Raw genomic sequence first — 17,857 nt, forward strand, 5'->3', positions numbered from 1 at the left:
CTGGATGATGCTACTTGTTGGCGGCACTTTGGTGGGGACGCCTATTGACGTTGCCGCTTGTCAGCGGAATTTTGGCAGATGCTCGTCCACCACCACGGTCCCCCATGGCTCATTGTTTGGTGCCCGCCAGACAAAAAAGGTTGGGGACCACTGATATAGAAGATAAACACAGAAACAAATTTAAATTTCTGTATTTGAGATCAAAATGAACTGCTGTAATTCTTGTTCCTCTTCTTGTGGAAAAACTCCCATGGTGTGATAATGTCCTTCATTTATTATCAAACTAATTATAATTGTTATTAAATAAAATCAATTTGTGATCGCATTGAAAGGATCACATCACCACATGATTTTGGGGGATGTATTTTACATGTTCACTGCAAAAGATTCAAGAACAGATGCTCAAATCCATTTATTTGTGTTCTAACAGGTCTTCACACTACAGGTTGGAAAGTCACCAATGGTTTAAAGTTTCAGATCTCAGTGGATAACAGAATATGAACTTTTTTTTAGAAAGGCTGTTCCTCATTGCACCTCTTACCCTCATGGCCAAGGACAAGTGCGTGCTATGGAAAAAATTCTGATAAGTTTGGCAAGCCTACTGGTTAGGGCCAATGACAAAAATACACCAGACTACGATTTGTTTTATGGAATTTGTTGCTTTTTTAAAAAATAAAACAAATCTCATCTTGTTCACATGTGCAGTAAAGTTTCCATGAACCTAAATATTACAAATTACAGTACATACACAGGTCTGTGCTTACGTAGGTTTCATGCCCACAATACTTTAAATTAATACAAATCTGTGCCTGGCTTCATAGTTTCCTAGTTTTTGTTTAAAAGACCATGGGTATTACCTTTTGACTGAAACGATATATCTTCCTATTGCAGTCTTCTGGGTCAGGCATCTCTCCATCACGACTGGCACTCATGAGAGCCACCAGTTCTTTAGGAACAGATACCTAAATAATGAGAGAGGAAATATCCAGTTGTGAGGGAGTCTAAGTCAGCACAACTGAGATCATATCAGTCATCTTTGGAAAGCATTAGCCGCCCTCAAACATTATACCACGTGCTGGGAGCTACTACAGCAAGTAGACCCCATTATTTTTAGGTTATGCTAATATTTTACATTTAACCTCTCCCCCACCTCGTATCTGCCACAACTAGAATCTCAGGTCAAGTAGAAATAGACAGTTTGCCCTCCCTCTAAAACAGGCAATGCTTCATCAGCCAGAATGATTGCTTTAGATGATGTGTGTTTCTTATCCATTTTTAGATTCCCAACTCACAGTCTCAATGCACTCCCAGCTTTTACTACCTCAGAAAGGGGGGTGGGGACAACACTACCAGCACACCAAGATCATTTGTTCTAATGTTGGTTTTTTTTTTTTTTTTTTTAGAAAGGATTAATGAATTATTCAGGAGATAGTTAACTAAAAATTTAATCCCTCCATAAAACGAATTAGGAGTAGTTTCAAATATCTTCTCCATGGCAATTTTTGTGGCATTACAGTCAGATTTTCCTGATTTCAATAGTCTCCCTCCTGTTCCTATGCGAAAATTAAAAAAAAAAAAATAGCAGGAACAGAGGGAAATGACTGAATATATAGGGAAAGATTGCAAAACTGTACACAGAGTGCTGTCAAACGCACAAATAAGTTGAAATCAACAGATGAAAATATTATTTCAACATTTCAGGTATGATAATCTTAGGCATTACTTGTAAACAGATTTTTCACAATGTGACTTTAAGTTGACTCTATAGTTTTAAACATTCCCATATTTTGAAACATTCCCACATTTTTAATTTAGAATTATTACTCAGCAATCACTCTGTACCATAGACCAAACCTGAACAAATCTTCCTTATTGCACAGGATTTGTTAGGCTATGAAGACTTCATAATTGTGTTTATTTCAAAAAGCCCTTACTACCTCTTTATTTCTTTTTGAGAGTTTGACAAGTCATTGAGGAAGTTTATACTGATTAAATACTTCCTATATCATTCAGCTGTCTACCAAAATCAAGAGACTCTTATGGAAAACCAAAGAGAAGTTTATCTAGAGAGTAAACTCAGATTCAAAATGGAATGCTTTGTGTACAAGTGCCAGACTAAGCAGGTAAAACTACTGCTTAGAAAAAGATCATCAGGAAGCCTGCATGACCACCTTTATTCAGTAAAATTTCAGAATCTCCCCCAATGTCTCTCCTAGAGTACAATTCTGCTCCATCTTTATCAGTAGGCCAGCTCTATTAATTTCTCAGTCTCCTATGGCAGTGGTTTTCAAATCATGTGTCACGACCCAGAACTGGGTCATGGAATGGAAGCCAATGAGTCATGGCCACTCTGGTCAGCACCACTGACTGGGCCGTTAAAAGTCCAGTTGGCGGTGCTGCCTGGCTAAAGCAGGCTAATCCTTACCTGTTTTGACACTGCGCTGTGCCCCAGAAGCGGCCACCCGCAGGTCCGGCTCCGAGGCAGGGGAGCCATGGGGCTCCACACGCTGCCCCCACCCCCAGCACCGGCTCTGCACTCCTGGTTCCCAGCCAATGGGAGCTGAGGGGGAGAAGTGCCTCCAGGCGAGAGCCAAGCAAAGCCGCTTGCGCACCTCTGCACAGGAGCCAGACCTGCTGCTGGCCGCTTCCATGGTGCAGCATGGTCCGAGGACAGGCAGGAAGCCTGCCTCTGCACCCAGGCTACACTGCTGACTGGGAGCTGCCGGAGATAAGCCCGTGCCCCAATCCCCTGCCCCAGCCCTGAGCCCCCTCCACCAACTGAGAGCCCCCTCCTGTACCCCAAACTCATCATCCCCGGCCTCATCCCAGAGCCCTGACCCCCTCCTGCTCCTCAACCCCCTGCCCCAGCCCAGAACCTCTCCCACACCCTGCACCCCTCCCACACCCTGCACCCCTCACCTCAACCCTCTGCCCCAGCCCTGAGCCCCTCCCACACTCCAAACCCCTCATCCCCAGCTCTGCTGAGTGGCGGACATCAACAATTTTCTTCAACTGGGTTGCCAGAAAGAAAGTTTGAAAACCTTTATCCTAGGGAGTAAGCAGGCTTATGACAGGTTTCTGTGTATAAACAAAATATGTAGCTTGATCTCCATATTCAGAGTTCCCCAGATGGTCTGAGAGCAAAGAGCCCATTTTCAACATCTCATAAAATGAAATTTCTGTGGCTGCAGCATCATCCTCTTCCTCCTTCCCAACCCAACTTCAGGCAAAATGACTGCTGAACTGTGGTCTTTGAAAACCCGTCCTCCCATTTCAGCCTCAACAGATTACTCTGCACATTAATTAGGAACCCCACTGATCTGAACAACATGGTTTACTTTTCATATGAGGGGGATTCAGCACAGTGCTGCTTGTGCCTCAGGAGGGACATCCTTTTCCCTTACAAGTTAGAGAAATGCAACCAGGGAGACAGGCAGTTCTGAGTTATAGTAAAGTAAAACCCCATTCGGTGGTTTCATAATGGACCATATTCTGCAGTTTGTATATGAAATCCCTCAAAGAAATCTCTGCAGGCCAATATACCTACAGGTTGAATTCTCACACTATTTCCACATCCCTTACTAGAGGCTGCCCATCAGGTAAAGCTTTTAATTGACTGGCTTTTTTAATTGCAGGGTAAAGTGAAAATTTACATTAGCAAGTTGCTATCTGGCAGTGAAATCTGAATGCTCCAATAAATTCCTTGCAAGCAGTCTTGTTCACAGAAAAGCCTGCCAGCTAGAAGAGGCTTCCCCATTCTAGTTGTGCTCTTCATTCAGATATGCATGATTTGTGTTCATCTACCTCTGCATAATAGGTTAGTTTCACAGAAGGTGTGTCCTGGCAAGGAAGGATGGCTCTGCAGTGGATAGCCTGGAAAAAGACAAATTACGAATATTTCTTATATGCAGCTTTTGCAATACATTACACAAACATATGGCGTACAGTGACAAAGAGTAGGAGGCAAACAGAAGGGCAATGTAGTATTACTAGCAAAATTGTAACGTTGCATGTCAGCCTGCTGTCAAAGTCCTGACAGCATAGTTTCTTCCTAACAGGCCAGTTCTGCTCCTTTCCCATACAGAAAAGGAAATCTGTCTAGCAAGTGTTTCTAGGTATAAGGCAACTTTCACTGCAGCTGCAGAAGCATCAAATGATATGGGAGGATATACTGGGAAATTAGTATGTTTTGAACTACACATGTGCTATCAATGCATCTTCAGCATTACAGAAAAACTCTCAGTGAGAAAGAAAGGAAGCATAATTTCTCAGTCTTATAATTTAAGGCCAGAAGGGACCACCAGATCACCTAATCTGACCTGTAACACTACCACAACCCGCACAGTGAACCCAACAACTGAAATTAAACCAAAGTATTACAGCACACAGGAGACTAGATGATTTCATGCAACAGGCAGAGTATATAAGTAATTGAGGTGCACCAATGCCCCCACAATGGCAAGGGAAATGATTAAGTGAGACCTATAAAGATAATCCTGATAAGTGACCACACCCACATGCTGCAGAGGAAGGTGAAAAAATTCCAAGGTCATTGCCAATCTGACGCAGGGGAAAACTTCTTCCCAGCAACACATATGACAATCAGTTAGACCCTGACCACGTGAATAAGAACCGTTCACCCAAGCACGCAAGAGAGAGACAGAGAGAGAATGCTCAGTGCCACCTCAGAGCTAGCTTGAGATGTTTTAAAAAATTAAAACATGGTTCAAAGCCAAAATAATACAAGTGTTGTAAACTGTTTTGGGGTGAACTGTTTTGTGCTATTTTAGTTTTATTATCCAATGGCCAAATTCTGCCACAAGTTCTGCAGGATGGTTCTCAGATGTGTATCTTGATATTATCATCCTGTTGTATATTGTGTGTGGTTCTACCATTCTAGCTTTCAGTTAAAACTGTTCCTCTGGACTATAGCTCCCTGTACAAGAGGGTTTGACTCCTCCCCACCCTAATATTTTAAAGCACACTTCTTCCACTGTTTACACTCTTTAGGGGGTAGCTTGTTTAACTGTAATAGGAATCCATACTTCCTACTTTTTGATGGTCTAAGCTAGTTTTCATAGCTTAAGACTTCCTAGAAGACATAACACTATAGAAAAAAGTTAACTGCCATGATGTACCGATTGCAAGAACTGAATTATGAAAGCAGTTTGGAGATATTAAAGTAAGTTTGCCATTATTAAGTTTTATTGCCTCAGCACTAATAATGCCTTCATTTTTATAGTGTTTTAATTATTGCCAAAGGCCAAGGGTAAAAATTGTGGACTGCTGTACTTTCACTTACTACCCTTTAGATAACAAATGTCATCTAGGAACAAACATGACAGAGCTATACAATTAGTTAGAGCCTATACTAAATAAACCTACAATTTCTGCTTTCCCCTCTGTTGCCCTTTTTTAAAGTATGAAGGATTATTAAGGTATATAGATAACATCTAATTTCAGAAAGTCCTCCTAACCTGACATTGGCTGAAGAGAAATGGATGTTTCTTCCCTGAAGTCTGTTCTGGAGTAAGCCACTGGAGAGCTGAAGATTTTGGAGAGGTTTCAAAAGAAGTTTCCACAATCACATCTTGTCCCCTGCACAAATTAAACAGGTAAGCCTTTTCTGACATGCCCTGCGTGTCAGAGAGGTGAATTGTAAGGCAAAGACTTTCAGGAGATACAATAATACTGAGAGTTTCTCAACTGAAGTGAAGATATCAACAAGTTGTGTACGCAAGCCACTTTTTGCTTGTGACTAGGGTACAAATGTACCAACAACTACCCATTATGTTTCAAATGTTAATACCCTCCCAGGAGAAGTTCTCTTTCATCCTCTAATGAGAAATTTCTCCTCTCCCCAACCAAAAAGGAGCTAGTAATTGGGTTTTCCTTGAAGAAGCCCCACAACTGTTCAATGGCATACCATCAAAAACTACTTACCATTTCAGTATGGAAACACAATAGTGAGCCAGGCAGAAGTTAATTAAACCTTTTATGTATAGACACACATTCAGGTAGTATCCATCTTAAAAATGTGGGCTTTGTGTACTTTGGAATGAAAAATATTGTATGCCCCACTGGAATTAGATTGGACATCCTATTTACTGAATATAAGCAAAAGAATGGTTGAGGAAGCAAGACTGGCACATGAACAATCCTATTTATTGCCATTAAAAAGACTATATGACACACCCCAATTGTAATCAGAACTCATGATTCAACAGTTCATAATCAATGAAGGCAAAGAGCAGTAAATCAGCATTTGCCTCATCCATTAACAAGAGATCTAAGATACAAAGGACAATTTCTACATGACAGTTTAAAAAAGATCACTGCTGTTAGTGGTTATATTGAAGTATTTGATCTTTACCTCCTTTTATGAAAGTTCCTAGATTCACAAATGTGAATCTCTCTTTGGTATCAATCCTAAACATAAGTTAAAATTAATGGTAGTTAAACTCAGAGAAGTTGAAGCAACTAGTCAAACATTTTAGATAGATCAGCCAAGCAGTTTTCAGTATTATTAAAACACATAGATGACTATTATTTAGTAACCTAAAAATTCATTTGAATCATTACATTGTACATACGCTTACAACTAAGTGCTTGTGCTTATAGCTATAGCTCATTCCTCCATATCACTGTTTTGTTACACCTTATCTCCCACACATGCACACTGGGTTGCATCTAAAACCAATTTCTCTCTATAGGTGCTGTAAAGTGCATAGCTGGGGTGGAACAGTCGCTTGTTTCTCTTATAAAAAAGCCTAGCCTGAAGTCACAGCTACCAGCTTTCCAAGAAGTAAGAGCCAGAGGAGACTTTCTTCAAAGCCCACTGGTAATGTTTATGTTTAGCCAGAAGAGTCACCGCTGTGCAACTCTCCTTTCTCTCCCATTTTACCAATACAAATAGAAATGAGACCATTACTTCCACAATCTGCTCAGTACCCACTGGCTCAGGGAGTGAGAGGTGATTACTAAGGCTGTCAAAAAAATTAACTGCGCAATTTAAAAAAAATTACATGATTAATCGCACTGTTAAACAATAATAGAATACCATTTAAATATTTTGGATGTTTTCTACATTTTCCAATATTTTGATTTAAATTACAACACAGAATACAAAGTGTACAGTGTTCACTTTATAATTGTTATTACAAATATGTGCACTGTAAAAAAAAGAAAACAAAAATAGCAAAAGAAATAGTATTTAATTCACCTACTATGAGTACTAAAGGACTTTAGAGCCTACAAGTCCTCGCTCAGTCAATCACTAAGACAAACAAATTTGTTTACATTTGCAGAAAATAATGCTGCCTGCTTCTTGTTTACAATGTTACTTGAAAGTGAGAACAGGCGGTTGCATGGCACTGTTGTAGCCAGCATTGCAAGATATTTACATGCCAGATGCGCTAAAGATTCATATTTCCCTTCATGCTTCAACCACTATTCCAGAGGATATGCGTCCATGCTGATGACGGCTTCGGCTCAGTAACGATCCAAAGCAGTGCAGACCGACACATGTTCATTTTCATCATCTGAGTCAGATGCCACCAGCAGAAGGTTGATTTTCTTTTTTGGTGGTTTGGGTTCTGTAATTTCCACATCAGCGTTGCTCTTTTAAGACTTCTGAAAGTATGCTCCACGCCTCATCCCTCTCAGATTTTGGAAGACACTCCAGATTCTAAAATTTTGGGTCGAGTGCTGTAGCTACCTTGAGAAATTTCACATTGGTATCTTCTTTGCATTTTGTCAAATTTGCAGTGAAAGTGTTCTTAAAACGAACAACATGTGCTGGGTCATTATTCGAGACTGCTGTAACATGAAATATATGGCAGAATGAGGGTAAAACAGAGCAGGAGATAGACAATTCTCTCCTAAGGAGTTCAGACACTAATTTAATTAACACACTTTTCTTTTTAAACGAGCGCCATCAGCATGGAAGCATGCTCCCTGGAACTATAGCCAAAGCATGAAGAAGCATATGAATCTTTAGCGCATCTGGCACATAAATATCTTGTGACACCACCTAAAACAGTGCCATGCAAATGCCTGTTCTCACTTTCAGGAGACACTGTAAATAAGAAGTGGGCAGCATTATCTCTCGTACATGTAAAAAAAAACTTGTTTCTCTTAGTGATTGGCTGAACAAGAAGTAGGACTGAGTGGACTTGTAGACTCTAAGGTTTTACATTGTTTTGTTTGAGTGCAGTTATGTAACAAAAAACCCTACACTTGTAAGTTGCACTTTCATGATAAAGAAATTGCATTACAGTACTTGCATGAAGTGAACTGAAATATACTATTTCTTTTATCATTTTTACAAAGCAAATATTTGTAACCAAAATTAATATAAAGTGAGCACTGTACACTTCATATTCTTTGTTGTAACTGAACTCAATATATTTGAAGAAGACAAAAAACATCCAAAAATATTTAATAAATTTAAACTGGTATTCTATTGCTTAACAGTGCAATTAATCGCGATTAATTTTTTTAAATTGTGATTAATTTTTTGAGTTAATCGCATGAGTTAACTTTGATTAATCAATAACCCTAGTGATTACCATGTCCCAAACTTGTGTTTCCAGAAATAGTGGCCAGTTTTGATGATGTAAAATAGACAACTTCAGTCACCAGTCTAATTCAAACAAGGCAAATCCAATATACAATAAACAGCTTTCAGCTTGGGTACCTCACACAGCAAATATGGTAGGGTCTCAATTGTTAAAGACATTGCGGTAGCTGTTTAGCAGTGGCTTTTTGACTTCTTAAAGAAGCTTGCTGAAAATTAATTCATTCTCAGCTGAGCTGCCAAAACCTGAGTTCAGACTCTTAGGGTTTTACATTTGCAGAGCCGTAACTGGTGAGCTGAACTTGCATTCTTTGTACACTCATATTCTCAACTGACTACAATGGTAATTTGAGGTTTGCCAGGAATACAGCAAGAGGCCCTATAAAGAGCAAAGAATACAAAGATTGCAACTCTATACACTACTTTAGGCATTAGTGATGTTGGCAGAAGATCTTGAGCAATCCCCTTGCTTAGGAAGCTTGCAGCAGAAATGCACAGAACTCAGAGCTAGAATTCAGGCCTTAACTAGTGAAAAGACTTAGGGCTTGGCTACACTGGCACTTTATACTGCAATAAAGCCTCCCAGAGAGCTCCCCGTTCACATTGGCAAGGCACGTAGACTGCTCTGACTCCCTGGCTAGAGCAGTGGCATACCCAGGTGGAGGGAACAGGGGGAGCAATCAAAAAAAAAAAAAAGGCACCACCCGCTGCGGCGCTTTAACTCCCCTGGCGGCGCTCTGGGTCTTCAGCAGCACTTTGGCAGCGGGTCCTTCACTCACTCCGGGTGTATTCGGTGACACTGAAGGACCTGTTGCCAAAATGCTGTCGAAGACCCAGGGAGCGAGTGAAGGTCCCACCTCCAAAGTGCCACCGAAGACCTGGAGCACCACTGAGTGAGTAAAATAAAAGCACTGCAGCAGGTAGCTGATCATAGCTGTAGTAGTATTGCAGGAGGAAACAAGGGTCTTCCCGGTAGGCAGAAACACCTTAAACTTCACCTTGAAGCCAGTAATTAACCAGTGCAGATCATAGACTGCAAAATTGGAAACTTAATTATCAAATAGCAAATGCACACCTTTAATCAAGGGGGATGATGTAATCACTGCCATTGCTTCCATTTGATTCACCTACCTACCAATGTAATGTCTTATATTGATTGAGCTTCAACCAGTCAGCCCTCACTCATGCCCACTTCAGTACTATGCTGGAGAAGAGTTAATTGGTTATTCTTGTAGTAGAGCCTTGAAAATCAACTCCTGACTGGGAGCTTTAGGTCAGTCTGTGTGTTCCCCACATACCTAACTCATCTGCAGGCTGCATGCAAGTCAACAGGTCTGATTAGAATTTTGCATGCAATGTGGTGTATAACTCCCTACTTAGTGAAGTCAAAATGGAAGGAAGGAAGTTCTTGGAGGTTACCGTCATATACTGTAATGATTTTGCAGCTTAATAGGATTCCTCTTTATAGAAAGTAGCTCCTTTAAAAAGGCTAGGAAAGTGGATATTCACTCCCAATGTTGCCTTGGTGCAGTTAGGCTGTTTGTGAAGCCAATGGGGTACTATAAGTTTAGGTAGAGACTAAAGCAAACTCATCCCGGGTGGAACTCTAACCCCAGAATTAAGTTCAACATAATGTGAGGAAAAAATGTTGCTGAAACTGTGTCTCCTTGAGGTACTATTCCCCTCTGGGCCCTCCTACTGTTGCAAACTGGCTCTCCAGGAGCCACCTTCATACCGTATATAGCCATTTTTCTCCTGCTACCAGAAGAACCCAGAGAGGAATGGGAGCAGCTGTCAAATATGATAAAACACGAGCAGTGGCACCATAAGTTTTATGCTATGGAGACGTTATTAGCATGGAGCAGCTTCTATATGTCAGTCTGCATAGTCAGACAGCTGCAGTGACGTGACAGTGTCTACTCAATGTGACATATCAATACTCTGCATTTTTTCAACCTGGCCAAAGAATTTGATCAATTCACATTGACAGCAGGGGTAAGGGTGGGAAGCAAGATTTTTTTTCCCCCAAGAACGGAAACCCATGTTTATGCTTCTCATATATAATTTTTAAATCCTTCAGTAATGAAAATGATTTCTACCATGTCACATGCATGTAGAAACAACAGCGGGAGGAGACAGTAGCTTTGTTAAGAAGTCCGTTTCCTTTCTCAAATTTCCTCCTGAATTTTTTCCACATGTTCACTATAAGGAACAAAGTTAGATTGTCCCTAACTCTAATAGACTATTCTTACTTGATGAATTTTAAAACAATTTTGGAAAAAGGATTGCTTTTTTAAAAAATGAGCACAACGTTTAATGGTGAAATGTGAAACATTGACCAAGAACCATGAAATAGAAAGTATCAGTTAAAACCAGTCTGAGTAAGCCAAGGGCAGCATCTTAATGACATAACTCATCTAATGAATTATGTGATCTCTGCACTGCCACTCAAGCATTTACTGAGATTTTAATTTATTTGTGGTACTGGTTTAAATTGATTGGAATCACTAAGGTACAAAGGAGGAGAGCTGTACTTTTGAAATTTAAGTATGTCACAGAGATTCCAGCCCATTCCCCGTTTGCAATGCACTTCACATTTAAATAAATTGAAAAAAACAAAAACCACCGCCACTATGGACATTTTTGTGAACACCTTCTGCTGCAAGGGAGTGGTATAAGGCATATGGTTAAGTATGAGTTAGTCTTTCTTCCCACACACGGCTATATGCAATGATTTGTGTAACGCCCCGAAGTAACAAGCTTAAGAAGCCATGAAGATAAATCTTGTTCCCAAGCAGTAACCCAGCCAGGGGTGCGATGCACGGTACTGCCAGCACGCTGAGCTGCCATTCATGACCAGGGTTATCATCTCACTCTTTGTGGGGCACATGAACAATTCCAACTAAAAACTCAATCAGAGGAGAATGTTCAGCACAGTAGGGTGCTCTGATGTCTCAGCACAGGGCAGCACGAAGAGTATCTGGTAAAAATTTGAATCGCTGCTAAGCATCAGCTGTACCTGCCCCAAGCTTCCCAGACACACCTCCCGAGTGGGAAAAGGATCAAACAAATCCCTCGTTCAATTAAAAATACAAACTAACGAGCCCGTGGGGCTGCAGCCCCGAGCCAGGACAGATGCAGCAGCAAGTGGCACAGGTGGGAACTAGGTCTGCGTGGGACGAGCCTGACCCAGACTGGCAGGGAAGTGGGGCAGTTCTGATTGCCCAGCTGCTACCTGGGCTGGTCCCGGGAGTCCCTGGGGAAGAGGCAGTGGGTGGGGGCCAGCAGGGGAGTCCAGGGGATCACTCTCTCTGCCCCCTGCACAGCAGCCCCTTCCCCTCCCAGCAGAGCCCACCCCGTCTGGGCGGCATGTGCCACGCAGGGCTCAGCTTAGTGAGCTGGGCAGCTGCAGGGGGCGGGAGCCTCCTCTTTCTCCAAGCCCTCAGGGTTAGGGTTAACTATAAAAGAAACCCATCAGCACAATTCTGAGCAAAAGCAAACTTGCACAAACCAGCAGGAGTACAAATGTGATCACTTACGGGAAGTGCTAGAATGTTTGTGAAATATTTGGCACTTTTTAAGTAAATACTTCAGCATGCCACTTTTGTAGGCTATCCCTAGCAGGTCTGTACAAAGAGAGGAGGATGCAAACAGGTACACATACCTTCTCAGTTCAAAAGGAAGAGTGATTTCCAATGGTGTCCCTTTGAAACTATGTCTTTGTCCAAGAGCAAATTTTGCCTCCTGTCCATTAACAACCACTTTATGTATTTGAAGGTCCTTTGTATCCAAAACCTGTAAACAAACAAATGTTACTTTCTGACTGCAAAATACCAAAGTAACACTTTAAACATATATATGAAATGTATCTTTCAAGAACTCAGAGCTGCCCTGGAAAATATCTTTGCTTAGTGAATTAGGTCAAACATCTAGTAACTATGTTACATCTAGAGTACAAAAGGAATTGTTGAGGTCAACAGCATTGTTTCTCAGGTCTACATTTAACACTGTTCCTGGTTTTTTCCAATTCATTAATTTAATTTCACTCCATCTGTGACTGAGAGACTATGTGTATGGCTAGTGTGATAGACCCAGACCAATGGGGTACAGGAGTCTGGTAGAGGGAAAATATAGTGGTCACTAGATAAGTAGTTTTCTGTTCCCTGAGTGACCAGAGCAGGGGCTGCACTAGAGTAAGCAGGAACCTGCTAGAACCAATTAAGACAGGCAGGATAATTAAGACACCTGGAGCCAATTAAGAAATTGCTAGAATCAATTAGGACAGGCTAGCTAATCAGGGCACCTGAGTTTAAAAAGGATCTCACTGCAGTTTGTGGCATGCATGTGAGGAGCCAGGTGCAAGAGGAGCTGAGAGTAAGATGGCATAATGCTGGAAGACTGAGGTGTACAAGCATTATCAGACACCAGGAGAAAAATCCTGTGGTGAGGATAAAAAAGGTGTTAGGAGGAGGCCATGGGGAAGTAGCCCAGGGAGTTGTAGCTGTTGTGCAGCTCTACCAGGAGGCACTCTGGACAGCTGTAGTCCACAGGGCCCTGGGCTAGAACTCAGAGTAGATGGTGGGCCTGGGTTTCCCCCAAACCTCCTAACTTCTGATCAGACACAGGAAGAATTGACCTGGACTGTGGTTTCTACCAGAGGGGAAGGTCTCTGGGCTGTTTCCTGACCCACAGGGTGAATGTGTGAGGTGAGCAAATCTGCCGATAAGCACAAGACTCACCAAGGTAGAGGGGGAACTTTGTCACACTAGACAGTGCAGTGTAGACATAACCAGCAGAGGACCCATCAGTGCAGAGCAGAATTAAGTCTCATATCTTACATACAACCCTCCTCTTAATACACCTCTGAATATTAGGCTTTTCCTCCACTGCATCACATTGATGCCTATTTAATGTGTGATCCACTATAACCTCCCAGATCCTTTCCAGCAGTACTACCACCCAGCCAGTTATTTCCCATTTTACAGTTGTGCATTTGATTTTTTTTCTCCTTAAGAGCAGTACTTTGCCCTTATCTTTACTGAATTTCATCTGGCTGATATCTGATCAGTTCTCTAATTGTTCAAGATAATTTTGAATTTTAATCCTGGCATTCAAAGTGCTTGAAACCCTTCCCACCTTGGTGTCATCGGCAAATTTTATAAGCATACTATCCACTCCTCTATCCAAATCAGTAATGAAAATATTGACTAGCATGAGACTCAGGACTGACTCCTATGGAACCCCACTGGATACACCCTCCCACTTTGACAGTAATCCACTGTTAACTACTCTCTAACTATGGTCTTTAAACCAGTTGTGCACCCACCTTTATAGCAGTTTTAACTAGGCCACATTTCACTAGCTTGCTTATGAGAATATCATGTGGGTCTGTGTCAAAAGCCTTACTAAAATCAAGATATAGCTCATCTATTGCTTCCCCCACTAGGCCAGTAACCCTATCAAGAAAGAAAATTAGGTTGGTTTGTCATAAGTTTTTGACAAATCTACGCTGGCTATTTCTAATATCCCTAGTATCCTCTAGGTACTTACAAATTCATGATTTAATAGCTTGTTCCAGTATCTTTCCAGGTATCAAAGTTAGGTGACTGACCTATAATTCCCTGGGTCCTCTGTTCACCTTTTTAAATCCAGGTTCTATATTTGCTGCTCTTCAGGTTGCTGGAACTTCACCAGCCCTCTAGAAGTTCTCAAATATCATTGCTAATGGTTCTTAAATGGCTTCAGCTACTCTGTAAGTAACATAGGATTAGTTTCATCATGCTCTTTTGACTTCAGTACATCTAACCAGGGCTGGCCTTAGGAGGGTACAGGGCTTGGGGCACAGGTGCTGAGTTTCTATCTGCCAGGGGGCTGCTTCCCCTGGCTCTGCTCAGGCCCTACCCCTATTCCACCCCTTGCCCCAAGGCCCCCATCCTGGTTCTTCCCTGCCCAGTTTTGCCCCTCCCCTGAGCCCACTGCATCGCCGCTCCTCCTCCTCCTTCCCAAAGCCTCCAGACACAGCAAAGCGTTAAGCACTGAGAGGAATAGGGAGACGCTGACTGGCAGGGGGCACACTGTGTGTGGGTGGGTGGGTGGAGTGGAGGTTTGTTAGAGGGAACGCTGATTCTCCATACCCTAGGGACAGCTCTAAATCTAGCTTATCCAAATAGTCTATAACTTGTTCTTTATTTTGGCTTGCATTTCTTTCCCTCCTGCCTTGTTAATAACATGTTGAGTATCTGGTCACTAACCTCTTTAGGGAAGACAAAGAAAATAGGCATTAAACACCTTAGCCATATATTGAGGTCATCAGCTCACCTCCCATGCTAGGACCTACATTTTCCTTTATCTTGTTCTTAAGGCACTCAAAGACAATGCCTGAAATAATGGTTGCCATCATATGCTAGTTAAGGGATGCTAACCTATGAGTGTATGGCTTATACTGCATAAAATGTGCACCAACCATCAGGGTGGATTTGATTTAAATCACTAATTAGGAAGCCTTGATTTAATCAGGGTGGATAAAAATCAATGGTTTTTAAAAAATCAATTATTTAAAATCAGGCTTTTTAATAAAAGGCTTTTTCCTATCTAAAGATCATTTTAATTAAGATATACGATAGCTCAAAGATATCTCATCATGGAATAGGGATTAAAACTTCTAAATCTATACTATGAGACAATATATTCATGTAAAGTTTTGTAAATGAGTTCCAATAGGTCATGGATTAGGGACCCAATCTTATGGGTTCCAGGGGCTTCTGTATAGATTTAGGTTAATCTTTCTATCTATCCAATGTGACTCAGTCTAGAAGATACAATCAGAGATGCTTAGTTTTGCACTTCTCAAACTGTGGATTTGTGTCTCCAGAGATCATGCTGGTTAAAAGCAAAAATGTTTTTAAACTAATATATTGAGGTGAGAAATAACAGACTTCAACCCTATTGTCCCTTTGCAAATTTGTGTACACAGGGTCAATCCCTTAACTCTCTAGAAGTGCAAAGTTTCAAAAAGTTCAATGAATAGAAGATTGTTGGGGGCAGAATAGATGTGGACAAGGAGAAGAAAACTGGACGAAACAAAGTGAAACTGTTCCAGTAGTATATTCCAGAAGTCTTGAGGTCTTTCTGAGCGTAGCCGTCATTGATTTGAGATGTATCATACCATTCACTCACTAGAAGGGAAAACCTATAATGGCAGCAGGCCATAGAGACCCAGTTTGGGAATATTTAATGAAGTTCCTCTACCTGTGGGTACAACAGGCATGCGTGCAAAATGCAAACAGTGCAACAAAGAAATGCAAAGCCTGGTTGCCACAATGAAACATCACAAGAAGTGTTCCTTCTCAGGTGGAAGCTGTGTTGAAAATGATAAAAAGAACATTTCTGAATATGCAGGATCTTCAGGTTGGTAAACTTTTTTTATTTCATACTTTAAGGACTGCCTGTCTTCCTTCTGGACTATTCTTGAATTCTCATGTTTGAGCAAAAAAAATATATAGCCATTACTCTATGGTACCATTCCCAAACTGGTCTCTTTTACAGAACTCATTTACAAGACTTATTGGCACTCATTTACAAAACTTTTCTTAAGCATTACATGAATATAGTCTCTCATCCTATAGAATCAGAATTTATAATCCCTATTCCATGATGAGATTGCTTGGTGCTATAATGTATCTTAATTAAAACTATCTTTTTAGATAAAAGGCTTTCCTAAAAAACGTTTTAAAAAATCCAATTTAAATTAAAAAAAACTTAATGTCTTTTTAAATCACTGATGTTTATCCACCTGCTAGCAATGGTTCTCACTGCACATTCACTCAGTCTCACCTCCGCGCCCAGAATCCTGCCCACCTAGTGGGGATCTCTCAGGCCGAGAGCGTCATCAGCCCCAAGCGTCCAGAGTCCAGCGGTCCCTGAGGCGCCAGGCGCGGCGCTTACAAGACAGGAGCGAGCGCACCAGGATCCAGGCGCGCCCAGGGAACGCGGACCCGCCCCGCCCGGCACCTCGGGGCAGCCCAGCGCGGACAGGAGACCGGGGCACGGGGGGCGAAGCGCCGCCTGCAGCGGGCCCCGCCGGGGGGGGGGGGGGGAAGATGGCTACACAGGTCGGGGAGCGCTGCCTTGACTCACAACTCCCCGCTCAAACCCCAGCGGGGCGGGGGCTGGACCACTCCCAGCCCCGGGGGGGGGTCAATGGGGGAAGGGGCGGGGGGGGGGTTGCTGACACCTCCGGCTCCCAAGGCCATTGGGAGAGGGGGCTGAGTCCGGACCCGGCCGTCCCAGCCAACGCTGTGCTGACGCCTCCCGCTGCAGGATGCCCCTGGGTCAGTGGCCGAGAGGGTTGACGTCCCGCAGCCCCCAGGCCCTGCCCTCTCCCGCGAGAGATTCTCCCCGCCCCATTCCCGGGCGGCCCCGCAGCAGGACCCCGGGCCGGGCCGTTACCAAGCAACGCAGTCCGTCCCGCTCGGCCCGCACGGTGAGGGCCGCGGTGCCCCGCAGCGCGTGGCTGCCGAAGTCCACGCGGCAGCGCAGGTAGAGATGCTGCGTGAGGTGGTCGGCGGCGGAGGCGAAGGAGCTCGGGTCCGACTCCGCCATGGCTCAGGCTCGAACTCGCCTTGGCGCCGAGGCAGCGCCGGCTGATAGAGGACGGGGCGGGGCAGCGGCTGGGGAGGGGGCCGCGCGGGGGCCCCTGGGAAGGGTAGTTCCGCACTGGTGGACAAGGGGCTGGGGAAGGGCCAGGAGGGCAACGATGCCCATGATGCATTGCAGGAAGCCTCGCCCAAGCCCTGTGGGGAAAACTGAGACTCTGCCCGACAGGGGAGAGTCGCGAAGGACTTAGGGGTTGGACAGAAAGCAAATAGTATGTACCTCCTCGTTAGTATAGTGGTAAGTATCCCCGCCTGTCACGCGGGAGACCGGGGTTCGATTCCCCGACGGGGAGATAACAACAGTTTTTTTTTTCCCCACCCCTTGTTCTGAAAGCCTGTGGCCCATTAGCTGGTGAGGCCCCAATCCCCAGTGCAGGGGCCATGTCCTGCAAAGCTGCCCCACTGCTGGCGGGATGCTGTTGCCGCGCTCTGGCAGCGCCCTCGCCCATGAAACCAGAGGCAGCGTGAGGCGAAACCAGCGGGATCGGATGTAGGCACTTAGCCGCGGGTGATGATCGTTCCTGCCAAGCACAGCGCTCAGCCCGCTAACCTGGCCTCTAGTTACTGGTTGGGCGCGGACCGGGTGCTTGGCGCTGTACCTGTTCAGTTTCAAGCCCAAGCCCCT

The 17,857-nt window shown here is 43.4% G+C and overlaps 1 protein-coding gene and 1 non-coding gene across 2 annotated transcripts in view; one reads left to right on the forward strand and one right to left on the reverse strand.

The window, feature by feature from the left end:
- Positions 1 to 17,209, reverse strand: part of LTA4H (leukotriene A4 hydrolase) — a 37,418-nt gene extending 20,209 nt beyond the window's left edge. The window contains exons 1-5 of the mRNA XM_050935461.1: positions 17,027 to 17,209; positions 12,243 to 12,373; positions 5,478 to 5,598; positions 3,805 to 3,873; positions 858 to 962 (exon numbers count right to left, since the gene is read on the reverse strand). Coding sequence (XP_050791418.1) covers positions 858 to 962; positions 3,805 to 3,873; positions 5,478 to 5,598; positions 12,243 to 12,373; positions 17,027 to 17,179 — 579 coding nt within the window. The 5' untranslated portion in view covers positions 17,180 to 17,209. The remainder of the gene's footprint in view (positions 1 to 857; positions 963 to 3,804; positions 3,874 to 5,477; positions 5,599 to 12,242; positions 12,374 to 17,026) is intronic.
- Positions 17,210 to 17,453: 244 nt separating this feature from the next.
- Positions 17,454 to 17,525, forward strand: TRNAD-GUC (transfer RNA aspartic acid (anticodon GUC)). The gene has a single exon. It is a non-coding gene; the product is annotated as a tRNA-Asp (tRNA).
- The last annotated feature ends 332 nt before the right edge of the window (positions 17,526 to 17,857 follow it).

This window comes from Gopherus flavomarginatus, chromosome 1 (assembly GCF_025201925.1).
Source record: "Gopherus flavomarginatus isolate rGopFla2 chromosome 1, rGopFla2.mat.asm, whole genome shotgun sequence".
NCBI classification, from domain to species: Eukaryota; Metazoa; Chordata; order Testudines; family Testudinidae; genus Gopherus; species Gopherus flavomarginatus.